This window comes from Argentina silus, assembly GCF_951799395.1.
Source record: "Argentina silus genome assembly, chromosome: 4".
Lineage (NCBI taxonomy): Eukaryota > Metazoa > Chordata > Actinopteri > Argentiniformes > Argentinidae > Argentina > Argentina silus.
The window spans coordinates 18,424,146-18,443,818 of record NC_139658.1 but is presented as its reverse complement, the minus strand read 5'-3'; the positions used below and the strand labels follow the sequence as shown (position 1 = coordinate 18,443,818).

The window sequence follows — 19,673 nt, the reverse complement described above, 5'->3', positions numbered from 1 at the left end:
AGGAAATGGACTCCACTGTATTGGAAGGAGCTATGGATTTTTTGTTTAATTATGCACTACACAGCAACCAAGGCCATTGATGCTGTAATGCAGTGCTGCCTATAATATCAGACATGCTGCCTATGGCAGGCTGTAGAAAAGGCCCATCTTCAGTGGAGGCACAGGTCAGAATCTCACATGATCCACAGTGATCTGTGACACTCCACATTGATTGTGCTTCATACATTATGGTGATATTGATTGGTTCTCAGAGCTATGTTGTGTATGTTTTCATTGGAGGGACCCTTGCTGCCAAATCAAGCTAAATTCTGTATTTCTGACTCCATGCAATGTGCATACAGAGGCAGCCTGCAAGGATTGTTAAAGAGCTCTTAAGCATATTCCTCAACCTTGGTTGGACCCCATGCAAATATTGGGGGGAGGGGGGCATTCGCATTCTGAAAAGCTTGTTTTTACAAGTTAACACAACTTTAATTTAACACATTTGCATAATAAACCTCTTAACTACATTTACAAGGAACGGCACTTATGTGGTTTGGACAGTGTAACTGAGTCCTATCAGTCTGTGACCATCATGTAAACTCAGTATTCAATATAGCATTGTCAACTTGTATCCTTGAATATAAACAAATCAAGGCAGCATGAAAAATTACACCATTGATCTGTTGCTCATGTCGAATAATGTCATATGGAAGTGTACACACACATACACACACAGTGTGGTAGGATCAGAAACGTAATTGTCCACCAAATGGTTAGGGCTGGTATTGCTAGTCACGTAATTTGATTCTAGATCTGTTGCTTGAGACAACCTCTACCCACTGCTTCTACTAGCTGCCATGGCCTTCCACCCAGACATTAATAAACAGAACTGCTTTGGACAAACCCACAGTAGAGGCTAGGTCCTAATACAGCGCATATATTATAATCATCATTATAATCAGTAAAACTAGTGAGTGTTGAATGCAAATCTTTTGTGTGATTGGAGGTTGTGAGGTTAGTGGGTTCACTTACCACTGGTGTAATAGCGGGTTATTGCTTGGAAATGCTGACACAAATAACCAACATAATCATTCTGTAGACACAAACTATAATCAATGTTTTTATTTCATCTTTGAAAAACAATTTTCAGAATTGCTAGTTTAACAAAAAAAAAAAAAAGCCCCCAAAATATAATGAGAAAATCTTACGTTCAAGTTTTAGAAAATACTTTCTGTAAAAGTTTTCTGAACTCTAGATGTGAACAAAAGACTGTAAATCATGTTTGCACTATACTGTATGTATTCTGTATCTCCTGCATAGTTTCTGCTTAATATCAGCATGTTCATGACCCCTGACCCTTCCACATCATCAAGTCAATCAAGACTCCTTTTTAACATAAAACTAGATCATAAAAATAACATTATTTGACTCAGATATAACTTGCTTGTTGAAATCTCCATCTCTTTTCAACTGAATACTACGTTGGTCACTGTGGCACTGCATCCAGGACAGCTATAAGAGAGCAGCATCAATAGATTGCACCCCTTCAACCATGCCTTTATTTATTTTTCAATTCTGATTGGTGGCATTTAGGAATCCATACAATAAAGCCAACTCAATAATGACAAAATATATTGCAGAAAGATTCCCATATACTATGTAAGTGAAAAGGTTTCATATATTCAGGATTATAATATAATAACAATTATGAGACCTTGCTTTTGGAACGTTATGTTATGTTAAGAATAATAATTTTCAGGATTTTAAGTGTGAGTAATTGCAGGAAATACAACATCAGTAGCGTGCCATTCTGATACTTGGGAATGCTGAAAACATCTTCAAATCCTGTACTTTGTAAGTTTGGTGGAGGACCAATAAGAAAGCCCTTCAAAGAACTCACATACTACCTGACCATCATAGACAATCTTCTCTCAAGTGCAAATTTGACACTCTTGCAAAGTGAATGTTATTTTTTATTTCAGACATTTATGGATGTTTAGGTCAGGTAACATGCAGGGCCTTAAAAGTACAGGCTCCCTATACTTAAACAGAGAACCTACACGTGTAAAAGCAACCAGACTGAATCAGTATTCTGACTGGAAAAAAAATGAAAGAAGGGAACCTGAAGCTGAAAATGCTTTAATTGAATAGTAGTGTGAATATTTGACTACCCCAAACCCCTCCCACAACTCCCACCCACTGCACCAAAACAAAGTGTTGAGCTTTGGTAAATGTTGATCGCTATGAACTCACTTAACCTTTAGTGAAGTTTTCTTTTTCAGACATAACAATAACCAGTGCACCCTCCACCATCTCCCACCACCAGAAATGACATTTCACCATCCTACACATCTGACAAATTAAGGTGATTCTGACAGACTAATATGTTTAGGAATATCTACAGAACAGAAACCAGTATCAGGAAACATGGAGTAAATTCAGTACAGACATTTATCTGACAATGTAGACGTGGGCTAAACAAAAGCAATACCCACAGCCCCTTTTTTTTAATCCCAATGAAACAGCGGAGTAAGATTGTTTGGTAAGAGTATTTTATGGATTACTCAATTTCAGCCAAACATTTAAAGAGACAAATAACAGTTATATAATTGTAGAATGAACAAAAAAAAAAGGGGGGGGGGATGTGGAAACAACTGGTGCTTATTCCAAAGCTTCAGTTACAGAAAGAAACCTTAGGCACTTCATAGAGTGTAGTACTAGAGAATATGAGAAGGCGCTTTATCTCATCAATAAAAGAACCACAAAACAAATCTCTTTGGGATGCAGTGACTCTGATTGGGTATGTCCTCATACGTTCACAGCTACACTTGAGGGGGGTTTCTCCTGTTGAGCATATCTTGCTAAATCAATCCAGTTTTGGCCACCCATCAGAAACAGCTGCCACCCCTCAATGTGTACAACACCTGAGATATGGCAGTGAGTACTGTTGCCGTTCTGAACACTAGGCAACAAAATGAGAATCTCAGACAAACAGTCCCCCTTCATCAACGTTTTTTTTTTTCAGAATTAACATCTCACCTAAAAAGGATACATTTGAAGAGAATAATAGTCAAGTGGCAATGAGTTGGCAAAGCATCGAGTAAGGGCTGACGGTAGGGGGCTAGCGTATAATTGTGCTCGGCCTGGGCTGCCCATTCAATAGTCCCCCAAGCTAACCCCCAAAAAATATGGCACCCAGAAAGCTTGACACAAATTAATGTAACAATAATAATTCTGAAACAAGGCCTCAATTGATCCTCTGTGGCAGTGTTTATCAACTTCAGTCATAGGGCACTCCTGGTGTTGGCAGTCCAGTACTAACACATCTGACTCAACTACTCAACTAATAATTAAGCCCTTGATTAGTTGACTCAGGTGTGTTAGTACTGAGGAAGAAGAAACATGGGCAGCCTTGGAGGTACCTCAGGACCAGAGTTGATAAACAGTGCACTATGGCATAAGAAGTCCAAATTCTAGAAAATAAATCACTTGAAATTGTAACAAAACTATGAATTCTATACCAGTGCCCATTTAAAGGGCATTCAAAACAGGGCACCCATTTGATGCATCTCAGGGTTGATCATCATAAAGAGGCGAGGTTCATTCTACACCATTGCTTTACACAATTGGTGTGACACTTTGATTGTAATGGTCCCTATTGGCTGAAGATGATGTCATCTTCAGCAAATGAGAATGGAGGATTTCATATATACACATACCGATACATACACACTGTGGCTGTTGGTGTATGGCTGTTCTTCCTCAACATCCAAGACATTACAAAAAGTCATGGCCTGCACTTCTAACCAACGAATCAGACATTTAAAAGACATCTTAAAAATGTATAGAAAAACCTAAGGGTTGAAAAAGAACAACCATTTCTGCAAGGAGCAAAGCTTTTTCTTTTCTGTAGAAAAAAAAAGAAAACCGGATTAAATGTATTTTTCTTATTCAAAAGGCACAAAGAGGGAGATCCGTAGCTCCCCATGTAAGGTCTGGCCATATGAGGTCATGCCATACTGTATCATGTCATGTCATCTTATGTACTGTATTGTCATGTGTAGATGTGCCTTGCTGGCCTTGGATCACAAAGACCAGCAGGTCAGCTTCGAAAGTGAAATTCCTGAAGATCAATCCACTCAAGCGAGAAAGGTCCTTTAAAAACAGCCTTTTCATTCAGAACATTGTACTAAGAAATGGAAATTAAATCACTGAGTGTGGATTGTGAGGTTTCCCTGCAATCCTTTGGAGTCCCCCATAAGTGTTTATATTCAGATTATTGTCAAAGCAGAGGTGTAGAGAAGAGTCCTTTTTGTTGCTATTGGTGCTATAATTTTGTTTTGAGAGAAACAAAAGACCCGTCCAGTCTGAATGACCAGAGAAGAAGAGGATGTATTTGAGTCCTCATTCAAAATGAAAAAGAGCAAGTCACTTGTTTGTTGGATTGTTCCCAGAGCGGCAGTTTCGCAGCACCAGCTTACATTGAAGGAGGACAGATGTAGCAGTGGACAGCTGTCCAGACACACGGTTCAGGGCCAAACATTAACACCCACAGAGTGTGAGAGTGCGTGCGTGTGTGTGTGTGTGTGTGTGTTTGTGTGATACATGGTACAGAGTGTGTGCGTGCATGTAAGGTTTGGGATGTTTCTGACGATTGATTGGTGTGGTCTGGCTGACAGGGGGCAGACTGCCATCTGCTGGTGTGTGTGTGCATATGTGTGTGTGTGTGTGTGTGTGTGTGTGTGTTTGTGTACGCGCATGTATGTGTGTCATCAGGGGGCTCGTAGCTGCTGCAGTTTGGCATAGACGTCATCTGCTTCACTCAGCTCTTCAAAGACAGGTAGCAAGCTCAGCAGCTCTGTGTCCTCCAGGTCGTCAAACCAGGACACCACAGGCACCTGAACACAGACACAGACACAGACACAGACAGTTAAGACATAGACTGCAATACTTCCATGATGACGCTCTGAGTGAGAGAAGGCAGGTCAGCACTCACAGCGTTCTCGGGGTGGAAGATGTAGGAGGCTGGTGAGTTGTCCAGGATGAGGGTCTTGTTGAGCTGGCGACCCAGGCGGCTCAGGTCCTTGACATAGCAGCCCTGGTGAAACACACAGGACTCCCGGAAGAGACGTGTACGGAACACTCCAAACTCATCCAGCAGGTCTGTCACCGGGTCTGCATACTGCAGGGGGGAACAGGGGAGACGAAAAGAGGACATTTAGTAAAAGAATAAAGACAAAAAAGAGAGGGGGATAAGCAGGGAGCAGAAAAGAGAAAAGGATGTAACGTGAACGTGGTAACTTGAGTTGTTCTTTCTGGGCGTGATGAAACTATTATTGCTTATATCTACCAAATTAACAGATATGTCTTTATTCCACCAGGTGGCGACAAATACTATGGGAGTAAGCATTAGTAATAATTATGTGTGATGTGCAGGAGTAATGTTACCTTTGCAAGACTGGCAGTGAAGAGGACACACTCAAACAACTCGCCCATCCTCTGCAGAAACTCATCCACATGTGGCCTCTTCAGCACGTAAACCTGGAACGCACGACAACACGGTTAAAGCACCCGTTCTTGAAAGAAAAGCACGGCAATCTAGCAGTGATAAACTATCAATACTCCTCTAAGTACTAAATGACTAGCAGTGTCTGTTTAAGACTAGAGCACACAAGTCCCTAAGGGCAGCAATGTCTCCTGTGGGTTTTAACTGACGACAGCTACTCACTGGCTACACAGTCTACTCACCTGGAATAACATGCCTAAAGCGGTGGCTAATTGAAAAGGCAACAATGAAAACAAAACAAACATAAGTGAGCACAAGAGGACCAATCATCCACTCCTAAACCCATTTCACACGCAGGAACATGCTAGTAAGCTAACATCAGAAAGCCGATCTAAAATATGAATGTTTGGGGGAAAAATATAGTTCAGCCCTGGCTGCCTGTTCACTCTCCCTGTTCTTTCCTACTCATTCGGAGTTTGGGTTAGGGATCTCATCCAAGCATCTGTCTGTGTGGTCGTTCTGGAGGGCTCTTCTGGAAGTTGGCAGCCACCTCCTGAAACAAGTAATCGAGAATAGGCCGTGCTGGCGGGAACCAGCCTATCCTGGATTACTTGAACCGGGCAGAGGCCAGAGAGGAGAGCAGACTGTCCCACGATGTAAAAGCAGAGGCAGGGTAAAGGAGGACACGCTGACTCTTGAGTTAACTACACTGTAAAATCTAGTGTACGGTGTAAATCAATAAAAAACCTTTAAAATGTATATACTTGTCATCAGTACAAAGAAATATCCATTCACATATAATAATCACAAACATGGCTTCATGCAATCATCATGTGCATTGCAGCATATTTGAGGAGCATTAGTCTGCTTTTCTAATGGGTTGTAATTGCTGAGCATGGCCATAGGGAGGCATAAGTCGCTTATTTGTTGCAAGGCCCTTCATTAGTAAATGTAGAAGTGTAAATATCACTGTTGTAGTCATCCTCACTGCAAATTACCTGGTGTGTTGTTCCTTCAATTTCCACAGGTACAATGAAGTCAGCATTGCTGATGGGCTACAGGATCAAACAAGAAGAATACATATTTATCTCAATCACAAATGTTTTTTTTTATCAAATCAAGGTTGCAGTACCATGAAAAGGGCTTAATTGGTTTACATTTAACAAAAGTGGCAATTATTCAAATAAGGGGCACAGCGACAAATATTCCCAAAAGCATGAGGAACTTCATAATAATATGCATAACAGCCTCAAAAACAGACTTTCCGTACCAAAGGCAGTCAAAGTAACGGCCTGTCAAGAGAAACAGATCAGCAGGGTTCTGAAAGCCCTGTACAGTTACTGCTGTCTGCTTATGTCACATCTACTGGCGATTGATCTGTTGATGAACACCATCATCAGCTCCTCTTTCACTCTCACAGATACACTAATGAGGCCAATGATCCAGCTCAGGTGCACAACCCGAGACAAGCACACTCCCTTTCTTAAAAGAGGACTGAAGTGATACTATCCAAAGCAGTTTAAATGATTGACACAGCCTTTTCGGCCATCTTCCCACTGTCCAAACTATATTGTTCACCATCCATGTGTTGTTGTTTTCTTTTTTTTTTTTTACCTTGAAGGAGCTGTGCACCAGTGTCTCGTCCAGGTCAATGACCACACAGATTTTCCCCTCGTCCTGGGGGGTCACCTCGGGCAGCAAACTGGTCCCTGGGACCTGAGAGGGGCAGGGTGAGGTTTAGGGTAAGGGTCAGGGTAGGGGTAGGGAGGTCAAAAAGGACACAATCAGTCTACCTGCACCAATATAGGACACAGGCACACCTTCCTTCTCCGGCTAACTTGTACAGTATCATTATAGTGCAGTCTTCCTATAACTTGGAATCTCCCGACTATGAGTCTTTGCTGAAAAGCGAAGTATATTTTAAGTACAGTATAGAATGCTTTTGACCACTGTAAGCTATTGATTCTTATAGCCATGATTCTTGTAATCAGAGTGTACTGCAGTGGACCTTTTCCCACTAATCTGAGACAGCCATACACACACCCCACACTGACGATTAATTCCAGGGAATCATTTTATGACATGGAACCTATTCTCAAATGTTTTACATAACAGTTAATTATCCTTGAGAATTGAATGGAAGGAGAAAAACAAAGAGTATCTGAATGAGGGCAATAACAATTTAACACTTAAAATGTCTTATGCCTCAGTCTGTTGATGTGCTTGCGCATTCTACTACATAACATAAACATTGTTACAATTTAAAAAATAATTCCAATACTTTCAGACATTTTTCCGTAAACAAACTTGTCATATTACACACTGTCCCGCAAAGTATTCACTGAATCAATTTATTTCTTCAAAAAGCTTGTGAAAATAACATGTTATAATGTTTACAACGTGTTTGATGGTTAATGACCGAAACACAAAATACTCTGAAAACAGCAGCTGACAGCCTGGGCATCATAACCAAGTTGATCATTTTGGCTAACCACAGCCAGCGTAGTCTAGTCTACCCCCTTAAAACCACAGTGGCATTGTCCTTTACGTACTTGATGAAACTGGTAGCGAAGGTTTTGAAGTAGATCAAGCTAAACAAAGAGATGAAAAGACAGTTAACTATTTTCTACAGAACTATCAGTCATCCATCCCCACCCCACCAACAGGGTGACATTTCACACAATGAAAGACAGACCAAAATTCTAGTTCTAAATATAACAGTCATGAACTGTGCTAGGAAGCATTTCTCTATGAATTAAATATTTGCAACACAGTTCTTACATTGGCTTGAGGACAATACTGTCTGATGCCAGGAGCTGTCTGACACCTGGGAATTATGAGCTACAACAACCTACAACATGCTAATCTGACGGGTAACGCTAAGCTTACCCATGCTTTGTCTGGAAACTTTGAATAAAGACATAGTGTAGTTTAGAGCAACCAATAGCTTAGTAATCTTTGCTTAATTAATACACAACATGGATACTTACGGTACTACGGTCTCTTGACTATCACATTTGGCAAACATTTAAAACATCATCTGCCAAAGTGGGCTGTTAGCACAGGGAATATCTGAAATTGTCATTCAAATGGACATACGCCCACTTCACAATGCTAAAGGCATCTCATTCAAAAATACAGGGAACAGACATGTGAAGTCTGACAGCCTTTAAACTAAAATGAAATTATTGCCTTTTGTTCATTAAATTGTCTAGATCTCCATCCTCTATCCTGCCCCAATTAAATCCTGCAGTTAACTGGGGATTGAGCTAATTTCTGTGATGCCTGTGAGCAGTTTAACATATAAACTGTGTAGAGACATGAGTAATTAAGCCAGGAAGAAATGTAATTCAGAAAGTCACACTGATATTAATCAGCAAGCTAATGACCTGCTTACCTACTGACCCAAATAGAGTATGGACCAGCCCACCTGGTTAATTTAATGACTAGAGCCATCGTGATTCAGATAAATGTAAGGCCTCATTAGCCATCTGATCCCATAATTATATTCTTTATCCATAACAGAGAACAGTAGGCTAAAGGACAGACAGCATACACATTTTGGAGAATGAAGTTCAGTCTCTTTAGCCAACAACGTTAAGGAACAAGTTAGAGCAGGTAGAGGAAATGGTGAAGATAAGCATAAAGGCAACAAAGTCATCTAGTAACCTCACAATGGCCTTTGACAGGGTCCGATTAAGCTTGCGTCTCGTGTAAAATGGCATTTTCAACTATGTTTTTGACTGGAGTTTACACACAAACATGCAATGCTATTGTGATTGAGCATTATTGTGCCTAACTCTCATTATGCTCTAAAAAGTACCATCCAAAGTTAACAGCTAAGGCGGCGTGCAGTGCTACCTTGGCAATCGTCCCATTGTCCTCAGGAGGCAGTAGGGTATCCTGGGCAGGGGGTGGAGGCTGAGAGGCATCCTGTGCTCTGAGGCAACAGAAGAGCGCTTTGAAGATATTCCGGCTCCGAGGCTTCTTTGGGGAAGATTTGTTCACCTGGCCTGGAGGAGAGAGAAATAGGTCAACAAATGAAACCACACAACGAAGCACAACAACTAGCCTATCAAATGAGAGATGGAATAGTGTTTAAAAAGGGGCAGTCCAGCGAAAACTGCGATTTAAATCGAATCGATTTGAGCTTTATCTGAAAGTACAAGGATCTGTCCCGAGTCTGAATCTGTCAGATATTTTTTAGCCGAGTGCGAGCTTTCGTCACATTGTCGCTCATTAACATCTGCCAATAACGTGTTGATCTCAGTTTTCTAATCCCTTCCATGACTTCCACGAAAAAAACTAGGATTTTCGGCAGGTGGATGAACACAACTTTCTAACGCTAACTACTTGTAAACTGCATGAGAGGTACATTCAAAATGCCCACTCGGGTTAAAACAAGAAGTATACGGCCAACAAGTGAAATTGTGATGTTATCAACCCATCATTAGCAGAGTGGTATATCAGAAGAGTGGTGACAATTAATGGGTACACTTTCTATTGGCTAAGGCCAAGCAGCAATGTCTCCAGGCGCCGTTCCTTTACCACCGCGCCCATTGTTTCGAATGGAAGTCCAGTACACAGCAAGCGGACGACAACAAATACACGCCATAGTCAAAACAGCTAGTTCACAGCTACTTATTTGACAACATTGTAAAGTATGGCTATAGAAAAATTCAAATTAGTGGACATTGTCTTCCTATTATAGAAACATTAATTTCCATCTATATCTGATGGCATTTTTTTTCCAAAGTGCGCTTGGGTGCCATGCGCGACCTGTGTTTGGGCGCTTTTGGAGACTGAAATAGTTCCTTCACGCAAACCTAGGGAGCAAGTTGCCAGGCAACCATTTGCTTGCCTGACTAGCCAGTCTGATAAATATTGCTAGCATAGATTTTCATTTTCGAAATGAATAGATACTGCAATTTCAACCGCAAAACGTCTTAGTTATGCTGAAAGTTGTGTGGTGAAACCAATTCAAAACAGATTTTCCAAATGTATAGTAGTTTTATTGTTTTACTTGAGTAATCGTCTGCCATTTTCCTTGAAGCAATGAAAATAGATTGGTGCTTCAGCAGGAGATTGCGTCAAATGTAGGATTCATGGAAATTGACAGCCCATCAATGGTCAATCTGAGAAGAGAGGCATTGCAAAATGCAGCTGCTATCTAGCTAACGTTAGCTAGGTATAAAGCTAGCAAGCATTTTGTTCACATGGAGCTAGAGGTAATGTGATAGCTAGCCTACTTTGTCTTGTCTTGGGTGGTTAACATGCAGAAATCTAGCAGTAGTTGTTACAGCAGCCAATCGTGTGTTCGGTAATGTTATGTTCATGCTGAATACTCAGTGAATGCATAAATTATATTACCATGCCCAGCCAGTGGGCATGCTCTGTTTTCCTGATAAGTATAGGCATAGGATATAGCAGTTTTTTATGCATTGTGATGACTGTTACAAGAAATATTATCACATAGCAGTTTGTTATTACCAAGGGGTAGTGTGCAACTGAAATAAGAGCAATTGAAGTTGGCTGGACTGCCGCTTTAACAGAAATATATGATTGGTTGGTTGGTCAGTTGGTTGGTTGAGACGATTGAATGATGCGATGGGCAGGGCAGTCTAAATTAATCACAACCCTAAAAAAAAAAAAACCTGCATTCCTCTCTAGGAGAGAATACTGCTGCCACTGGATCCATCAAGCCTCTGTCACCGGCCTTTACTGAGGCTGACAGATCAGAGCGGAGAGGAAACTGATCCTGCTCTGTTTGTGACTATTTCTGCCTGGCCACAGTTCACAGGGTCAGAGGGAAGAGGAGAGAGCTGGCTCCATTTACAGGCCCAGGCATCTGGAGGCACAAGGAGGAAGTATAAAAAGACATTGACTGACTCAAGAGCAAGAGGAGGTTAGCTACAACCTAGTGCTGACGAACATTTAATGACAGCAAATGTCTATTAATAGACAAATACCAACATTGCTATTAATAGTCACTCATGTTTCAGCAACAAAAAGCAACTGATGAACAGAAGAAGCTGTTAAGTGTGTCAGGTACTTTGGTTGTGAAAAGAAAAAGGAGATGACATTGATTTGGCCTAATCAAAATGACTTCCTCAAAATGCTCCCAACTGGGTGAGATAAGAGACACACACAATCACAGTCTGATGTGAATGGAAAGCGGTAAAAATTTACCTCTCACTCATCAGTTATGAGTTAAATGCTTAATGAACTGGCCAAATAACTGGTGTGAATTTTAAACACCGTGTGAGGGGGAGGCGATGAGGCAGCACACAGACACGAGCCACTTCAAAACGTCTTATCATTTGCCGTCTCATTATCACAAACCAGGTTTTGTGGCTACAGCTGCGACAGCAACCTTTCTTTGATAACTCAAGTGTTTGCCTAACAGGTAAATGGCAATAAGTCCATAGAGCTAATGCATAAACATTACATAAAAACTTATCGGATGAAGTTACATAGATCTACCTGAAATGTGCCTGTTCTACTGCTGAAGCACTCCCACGGTAACAGGGGACCACAATAAAGTTTCAGTCCATGTGTTCAGTCTTCCTTAACTGTCACTCTGTGCTCATCCAGTTCAGACATAGCCTACTTCAGTCCGACTAAAAAAAAACTCTGACACAAGTTCCCTCAATCAACCTCAAATTAAATGTGGTTGATTGATAAGATTATTACTTGTTCTAGGGATTTGGTTTGCCCTAAAACACTCAACCCGTGTTTCAACCTGTCATTTTAAACCCGACGCACAAGATTCAGATTGTTAGCCTCGGATGGAACCTTCGTTTTGTTTCTTAGCAGGAATGGAACTCCATTAATCTATTTTATATTTGTACCTGTATGTAGACAGCTAGTGTCAATAGGGGACACAGGTGAGGAGAAGAAGCTGTGTAGATAGTTGCAGTTCGAGATTCAACCTGAGTCGTTGTGAAACATATCTGTGCTCCAGCACCATCCCCGCAGCACTAACCACTAGACCAGACTCTGGCACTCAGCTGGAACTTTCAGTGCAGTTCGTGCTCTACACCAAGGAATGCAATGCTCAACACTAACTTGAAACAAACTCATCCTACCATCTCTCTAGCCATCCCTTTCAGGGCATGTGACAAGTGACCGCCAACCTTCCAAAATGCTGTCATAAGCATAGCATGCTACCAATTTAAACTATTCCTATATTTATAAATGCCATTATGAGCAGGTATTTTCACTGTCATGAGAGGCACAAACCAAGTATCAAACACAGTGGGAGAGGTGTGTATGGTGTGTTGCTTAATTCATGGAACCATGACCAAAAAACATCCAGCCAGAGTAGTCACCCATCTGGACACAGGGACCTTCAATTAAATCCTACACAGCGACCTAGAACACAGTGCCTTCATATCAGCACACCATCGAATGTCTTTGAATGTCCTGTGACAGGCTCCTAGAGTAGACAGTGTAGTTAAATGGGTATGGTCTGTTAGCAGCCTAGTTCAAAGCCCTGAGCAAGGGTGAATAGTTCTGAAATGGTGTATAACATAATTTGCATGGCTGTCCGTTATTGCTCAGCACTACTTCGTGTTTCACCTTCAGCGAAAGAGGAACAATGCACATAATATGGATAATTTAGCTTATGAATGAAGTCTAACTCAGTGTATCTGCTTTGATCAATTAAATCTAAAAGTCAACCCAACGGATAACGCACATTCCAGGCACGAGCTACTTCCTAACTTTCGAAACGAAGGGGGCTGGTCTGTATCACAACAACCCAACCCCAAAAAAATTATTAAAATCGAACGATTTGGCTGCCGTAACAGAAATGCACTGTATCGGACAGCTTAACAGAAATGAAGTCTATGAACTTTATCCAGGGATAGGGGTTTCCTGCTGACCTGAGTGCTGTGTTGCCGGAGTCTGTAGCAGCTAGCTACGTTCTGTTCGTCAACGAGCGCGCGGAACGTAAAATGGACACCACACACACAGACACAGTGACAAATCCGAATCAATAATGTAACAGCAACGACTGGAATGACTTCGAAAATTGTTGCTTTAAATCAGGCACACTTTACATTAACTGAAAGAATATATAGTTGCCCTGACATTTCGCGTTCAATCACTCATTAGATAACTAGCTGCAATACGGTAGCCTCGCGCAAGTGAATCACGTACGACCAAAAGGAAAGAAGGTAAAGCTAATCGCTAGCTAGCGTAGCAAGCCTGGCAGCGACTCTCCCCACAAACAAGATTAAAAACGGAGAAAGTGATCTCATTGTTGATAAAAAACGAGGACTTACCTGTTTTGGACGGCAGTTGACTATCTTCTTTCTGCACTTGAGTGATAATAGAACTTTCCATCTAACAAATGCACAGCCCCTCAAAGTCCAATCCGTTCCCCCAAATCGCAGGTACTTTCAACATTCAGCTAGCTGGCTAGTAATCGCGCTTACCAACTCGTTGTGGTATCCAAATTATTCCAACAAGATTCCCTGTTTTTTGTAGAAATATTGGATAGTTGCTTGAAATTATCTTTTCCTAGTTCAAGCTACCTAATTTGTCTCATGAGGTGTATTGGTATAAAGTCACAGTCCCCTCTGATAGCTAGCTAACACTAGGAAAGACCTCGTTATTGCTCCAACATGGAGAATCCAGGCGAAAAAAGCAAAACAACCGAGGAAATGGGGCAGGGTGCAGTTTCAAGTTCCCCTTACTATTGATAAACAACCCCGAAGATCATAATCCTCAATAAAAAAAACAGAAAATAAATTGGTACAATAACCGTGTATTTTTGTACAAAGGAAGCTCGGTGTGCATATCAATTTTATAATTGGTTGTTTTTGTTATCAGATCCTTTGTTTTTCCTTTTCTGACGACTGTGGGCGCCTTGAAACCGTTCATCTTCGCGGATTGGATCTTGTGGAAGTGGGAGTACCACAGGCATTCTTCTCAAAGCGCTTCGTTCGGGGCGCATTCCTGCGTCCGCTCGTAGTCGCAGGTCTTGACAGCGCTCAAAATCCATACATTTACATAAACAGCTATAATTGCACTGTGTTGAATAATCGACTTTTATTCAGAAGCTTCATATCGGAAATGTAAATATGTGTACATTATTCTCATGGTAATGTAAACATGTTTATTTTATGTTACAGTAAGATATGTGTCACGTACATAGTGCAACTATTTGGTATAGGCCTATTGACAAAATTATAACTGTCTTGTAGGCTATTTGCGGCTACGGAGGACAAAGGTATACATTAAGGCTAGACGTAGTCGTTTTTGTTCTTTCATTTTTTTTTTTTTATATCTACAGCATTCTTGTTCGACTAGGCCTACAAATCGACCTAAAGCCCATTAGTTAACCCAATGCAATGTTTCACATCAACATCACGTCTTCATACACTGGTGATAATCCCTTGTGGTTACTGTGTGTATTGTGCTGTATTTTATGTTTGACTAAATGCTTCACTAAAGTTCCCCCTGAAAAAAATAAGTTTATATTATCTATCTATCGAATGAGAATCAAGCCTCCATACAGTACATTCTCCATATTTCTCGATAGTCTGGTCCAATTTGCTTGCTGCCATTAGTTTACTAATGTTTAACAAACTATAGAATCAATAAGATCTGCTTTCTTCAGCACAGTTTCTATCATAGACAATGATAATGTAGAGATCAGTATCTGATTCTCCATGACAATTCCACTTTTTGCAATATGGTCTGCAAAACACAAAGCAATTTACAAGGACAATATGTTTGTGTAAGGATTTGTTGAACTGATTTTACTTATTGTTCACAGAGATGTGAGCATGATGTTGATTATAGAGATATCACACTAAAGGGATGCACCAGCTAAAAAACAGCTGTAATAAATTAATCAAATGAAAACAGAATAAACTACCCTCTAACTATTGTCAGTGTGTAAAAACAAACAAGCAAAAAAATAAATATATCTGTATTAAAAGCTAATGAAAAACAATGTGCTGTAGGGTGGGAACTGTGATGGATTTTACAGGAAAGCTACATAACATGTTATGTGATTCTGTGGGCACTGATTGACATATGGCTGTGTGGATTGTAAAGAGTAGATTCTGTTCTTTGAAACTGCATTTTTGCTAAGGAAGTGAAAAAACAGTGAGAGGTAATTCCAACATTCTAGGAAGAAAAATGGAACATATAAAATGCCATTTAAATTATTCAAATGATCTTTTACAGGCACTGCTGCTTTGAATGTGTAATGTTTTTTCATAAATTATCATAGCCTCTGAGGACAACTATCACGGAGTAGCATATACATTAAATGAACCTGGGTAAAAGAGAGAGCGGAAGAGACAGCACATGTGCATACAGGAGAAGGGTGAGGTAACAGAGCAATCGAAGAGATTCATGCTGGATACCCATTGGTTGAATATGAGGAATTTATGGAAAACTATACAGTGGTCACATGATCCTCTACGTCTGACAGGAACGAGGGAGCTGGTCAGTGGTGAGAGGGACAGGATAAGCAGGGGACACCAGAAACCACAAGGGTGTGGCATGCAGTCACAGTGAAGCAAACTGGTTTAGTCCCTTTATATTAAGACCCTTGGATATATAGAGACAACATCACACAAAGTTAACAGAGATGATCGCTGTAACAAATGTAAAGATGCTACATAAAGCAGACACAATTGAGTTTTTGGCACATATTAGGGTAATTGTACACTTTACTCCACTGCATCAATCAATTTATCTTTCATCTGCATTGTAAACCACAAGCTGCATTCATGTAAGACAAGTGAAGGCAACTCCTGCACCATGTGATTTGCAGGAAGAGGCCAGTTCCCCCTCCTCCTTCCCATCTTGCCCTGAGGTGGCCTCTGCTGTAGGGCCCTGCTGTTTCCCGGAAAAGGGGCCTAGTGGGCAAACTGTGATGCCTGGACAGAGGGAAGCAAAGAGAGAGAGAGCGAGAGAGAGAGAGGGGTTCAATGCAGAGGTGATGAGACGTGGAAAAGAGTGGGGGAAAGGCGGGAAGACTCACACTCTTACATAAAACATTTATGTATAAAGCAGCTATAAAGCAGCACACTTGAGATTACTCACTTATCGAAAACGGAAAACATTCATTGAGACAAGGACCAGCAGCAAGAAGATAGGCTACCTGCTAGCATGGTTATTTGTATGGGGAGGAGGATTAAAACACGATGATTGATATGATTGTAGAAAATATAGGGTTTAGAGGGGATGCTGATCCTTCCAATAGTTGTAGGATGGTATACAGTTGTAATTCTGTTGCATGAATTTAGCAAATGTGGGTGTTAAACGACTGCCAATGCGAGACTCTAAAGACATAGGTAAAACAAATAACGTGGGCGCCCTCGTGTGTTAATTGGTTGTAAACAGCGTCAGCAAATTCTAGGTTTACCAACATCATTTGAAAATAACAATCCCTGAGCTCTAAATTTGAAGCATGTGAATGTTTTCCCATAATAATAATAAAAACATTGCCCAAACGAAGCCATGAGTTGGTAGAAATACATAAAAAGATTTGGATTATACATTATCAAACATAATAGCCTATCTCAATGCTATGAAAGTCCATACCTCACAAACTTCAGAATGTCAACAAAACTGCCAGATGTGAGGACATCCTGTTTTGCAGGGCATTTGTATGGAGTCCAGTGTAAAGGCGGGCCAGCCCCAGGGAGACACGTAATTTTTGGAGACAGGCCGGTTTACCGATTGGGAACTCGTATTTCCGAGTTTCCTACAGCTGCCGAACTCACCATTTTAATGCACATTTTAACCTCATATTACGGTAAAGTAACTTATACGATCGGAAGTGTGCGACTTGACGACAGCACGTATTAGCCTTTTCATACTACTGCCCAAGCCCTCTCTTCCGCCCTCCACTCGCTTCGTGCTCAAAAAGCATTGGAGGAGAATATGTAAGGGGAGGAACCTAGATCACCTCCAATGCGTTTTCAGTAGGACAGGACGCTGTTCTTGAAATTTACCCTACCAGGAAGCCTTTTCGTCTTACCTCTCGACAGAGTTAACGAATGTAAGTTGTTATTATTATTATTACCCATCACACTAAAGATTGTCGTATCACTGAATATTCCTGCTGTAGCTAGCTAGCTGTGTTCTGTCCTTCACAAACTAATATGGTATGGTATGTTCATTTGGTTATCGGGAACTAGATCCATAATTAACGTTAATAAACTAAAAGAAACATACTTTATACATACACGTGTGAATGCAGAATACTATTGACATTTTTACCATTACTGTCGAAATCAGCGTCTCTTTTCTGACAAGGAAGTGAAAGGTTACGTGGACACGCCCATCCCTACCAATCTAGACTACTGTTATGGCTCTACTGCTATGCAATGTATATGTAGCACATGTAGCTATAATGTCAAGCTAATCTTTGCAATGAACTTGTGTAATTTGGACATCATGCCACCGAATGCGTAGCTATAGGGTTAAATGTAGCCTAATTGGCGAAGTTGGCTACTTTGTGTTATCGGTCAATCAAGGCTGTACCCATGACCCATGATGACTGACATCCGCTTCTCTGTCCCATTCGTATCCTAGTCGTCATCATGTCGATTGATAAACACGTGTCCGTCTATGATGAGGAACATTCTTCAAAATTCATGAGAAAAGCGAAAGAGTCACCTTTTGTCCCAATTGGTAAGTTTAAAATTGCACTTGCAATCTAGATTGCAACACAATGGTTTTTTGTTTGTTTGTTTGTTTTTTTACATGTTTTCCACTCAAACACAGCTGTCTCCATCTTGTTATCCATAAAACCTATTAACCTATTTAGTGTCCTGACTCCAAGGTCACTCAGATAAAGACATCCAGATTTAGTAATCAATTCTGCACTCTCCCCTTGTGTTACAGGCATGGCAGGATTTTGTTCAGTCGTTGCCTATGGCCTGTACAAGCTCAAATCGCGGGGCGACACAAAGATGTCTGTCCACCTCATCCACATGCGTGTTGGAGCCCAAGGCTTTGTGGTAGGCGCTATGACCATAGGTAAGTCCTAATCCAATATGTGCAGTGTAACAGACACACAGGCCCCTACCTTATTAATTTACAGGGGCAATGTGTCACAAGAAAGAAGCTTCACTTTCCTAATATCTCATCATTGTGTTATCCTCCTCACACAGACCTTATAGTAGAACATAGCTCAAAATAATATGATCAATATTAGCCTCATTAACACTTTGATAGACACTGGTAGTAATTTAGTTTCAGTACATCAGTGTATACATTGATTTTAATGTCTTCTTTCAGACAGAAGGGTTAATATCAAATTAATTAACTCATGGTGTACTGTTCCTTGTCTTAAGAGTATATTGACTGGCTAACATCTGCCTGTTTTTAGGGGTGATCTACTCCATGTATAAAGATTACCTGGCCCCCAAGGACCCAGGTCAAGACAGCAAGTGAGTCTCCCAGCCACCGGTATGAGTCACATGGCCTAAATCTCTCCACAGTTGCTGTTCCTGTGATCGACCTGTAGAAATTGAATTCTCAGATTCCCATGGGACCATATACTATATTAAAAACTACCTCTCTTCAGCCAAAGTTAAATAAATTAATAATAAAATTATTATCTTGGATCATGTCAACATTTCATGTATATTTGCCTCACAACAAGTAAATCTGGATACTCTTGTGGATGAGTTAAATACATTTAAGAGGAACAGGACCAGCTTGAGACTGCTACACCCATAGACTCCTATGGCCAAACCATGTCCACCACTGACCACTGTTAACTTCACCAAGAAAGATTGTTGTTATTATATTATATATAGCATATTGATTATTTTCTTACATTTATTTTAATGTATATTTAAACTGTAAAATGTTTTGCTCTAAATGAACAGGCACAGAAATAGAAGAAGGGATTCTCTTTCTGACTATCCACTCTCTTAATTCAAGAGAAGCACTGCATAACAAAAAAACCTTATCATGAAGCTCACAGTCTCAAAAGACAGTCTTTTCAGTCCAGCCTTACAGTGATGTGTTCTTTGTACGTAATGAAAGTGAAGTATTTAATTATTTATCTTTGGGAGGCGACAAGTAGCTTTGAAATAAAAAATAAAGTTTTCTTTTGGACAAATATTTGTTTTATTTGGCATGATTTTGTCATTCAATTCTTACAAAATGTATGGTTTCAGCAAAACTCGTAACAGCCATA

The 19,673-nt window shown here is 40.6% G+C and overlaps 2 protein-coding genes across 3 annotated transcripts; one reads left to right on the top strand and one right to left on the bottom strand.

The window, feature by feature from the left end:
• Positions 1–1,095: 1,095 nt before the first annotated feature.
• On the bottom strand, positions 1,096–14,111 carry LOC310803947 (carboxy-terminal domain RNA polymerase II polypeptide A small phosphatase 2-like). 2 transcript variants are annotated; one of them, XM_083668946.1, is made up of 8 exons: positions 13,777–14,111; positions 9,350–9,501; positions 8,041–8,079; positions 7,103–7,204; positions 6,487–6,543; positions 5,431–5,523; positions 4,979–5,164; positions 1,096–4,880 (listed from the first exon to the last, which is right to left on the bottom strand). In XM_083668946.1, the coding sequence occupies exons 1-8, from the start codon at positions 13,835–13,837 to the stop codon at positions 4,755–4,757; spliced, it is 816 nt and encodes a 271-aa protein (XP_083525072.1). In that variant the 5' UTR covers positions 13,838–14,111; the 3' UTR covers positions 1,096–4,754. The 2 variants fall into 2 exon arrangements, with proteins under 2 accessions (XP_083525072.1, XP_083525073.1); XM_083668947.1 differs by lacking the exon at positions 8,041–8,079.
• Positions 14,112–17,381: 3,270 nt separating this feature from the next.
• LOC310803946 (HIG1 domain family member 1A, mitochondrial-like) lies at positions 17,382–19,597 on the top strand. The gene is made up of 4 exons (XM_083668945.1): positions 17,382–17,519; positions 18,056–18,154; positions 18,368–18,502; positions 18,855–19,597. The coding sequence occupies exons 2-4, from the start codon at positions 18,064–18,066 to the stop codon at positions 18,917–18,919; spliced, it is 291 nt and encodes a 96-aa protein (XP_083525071.1). The 5' UTR covers positions 17,382–17,519; positions 18,056–18,063; the 3' UTR covers positions 18,920–19,597.
• Positions 19,598–19,673: the final 76 nt, after the last annotated feature.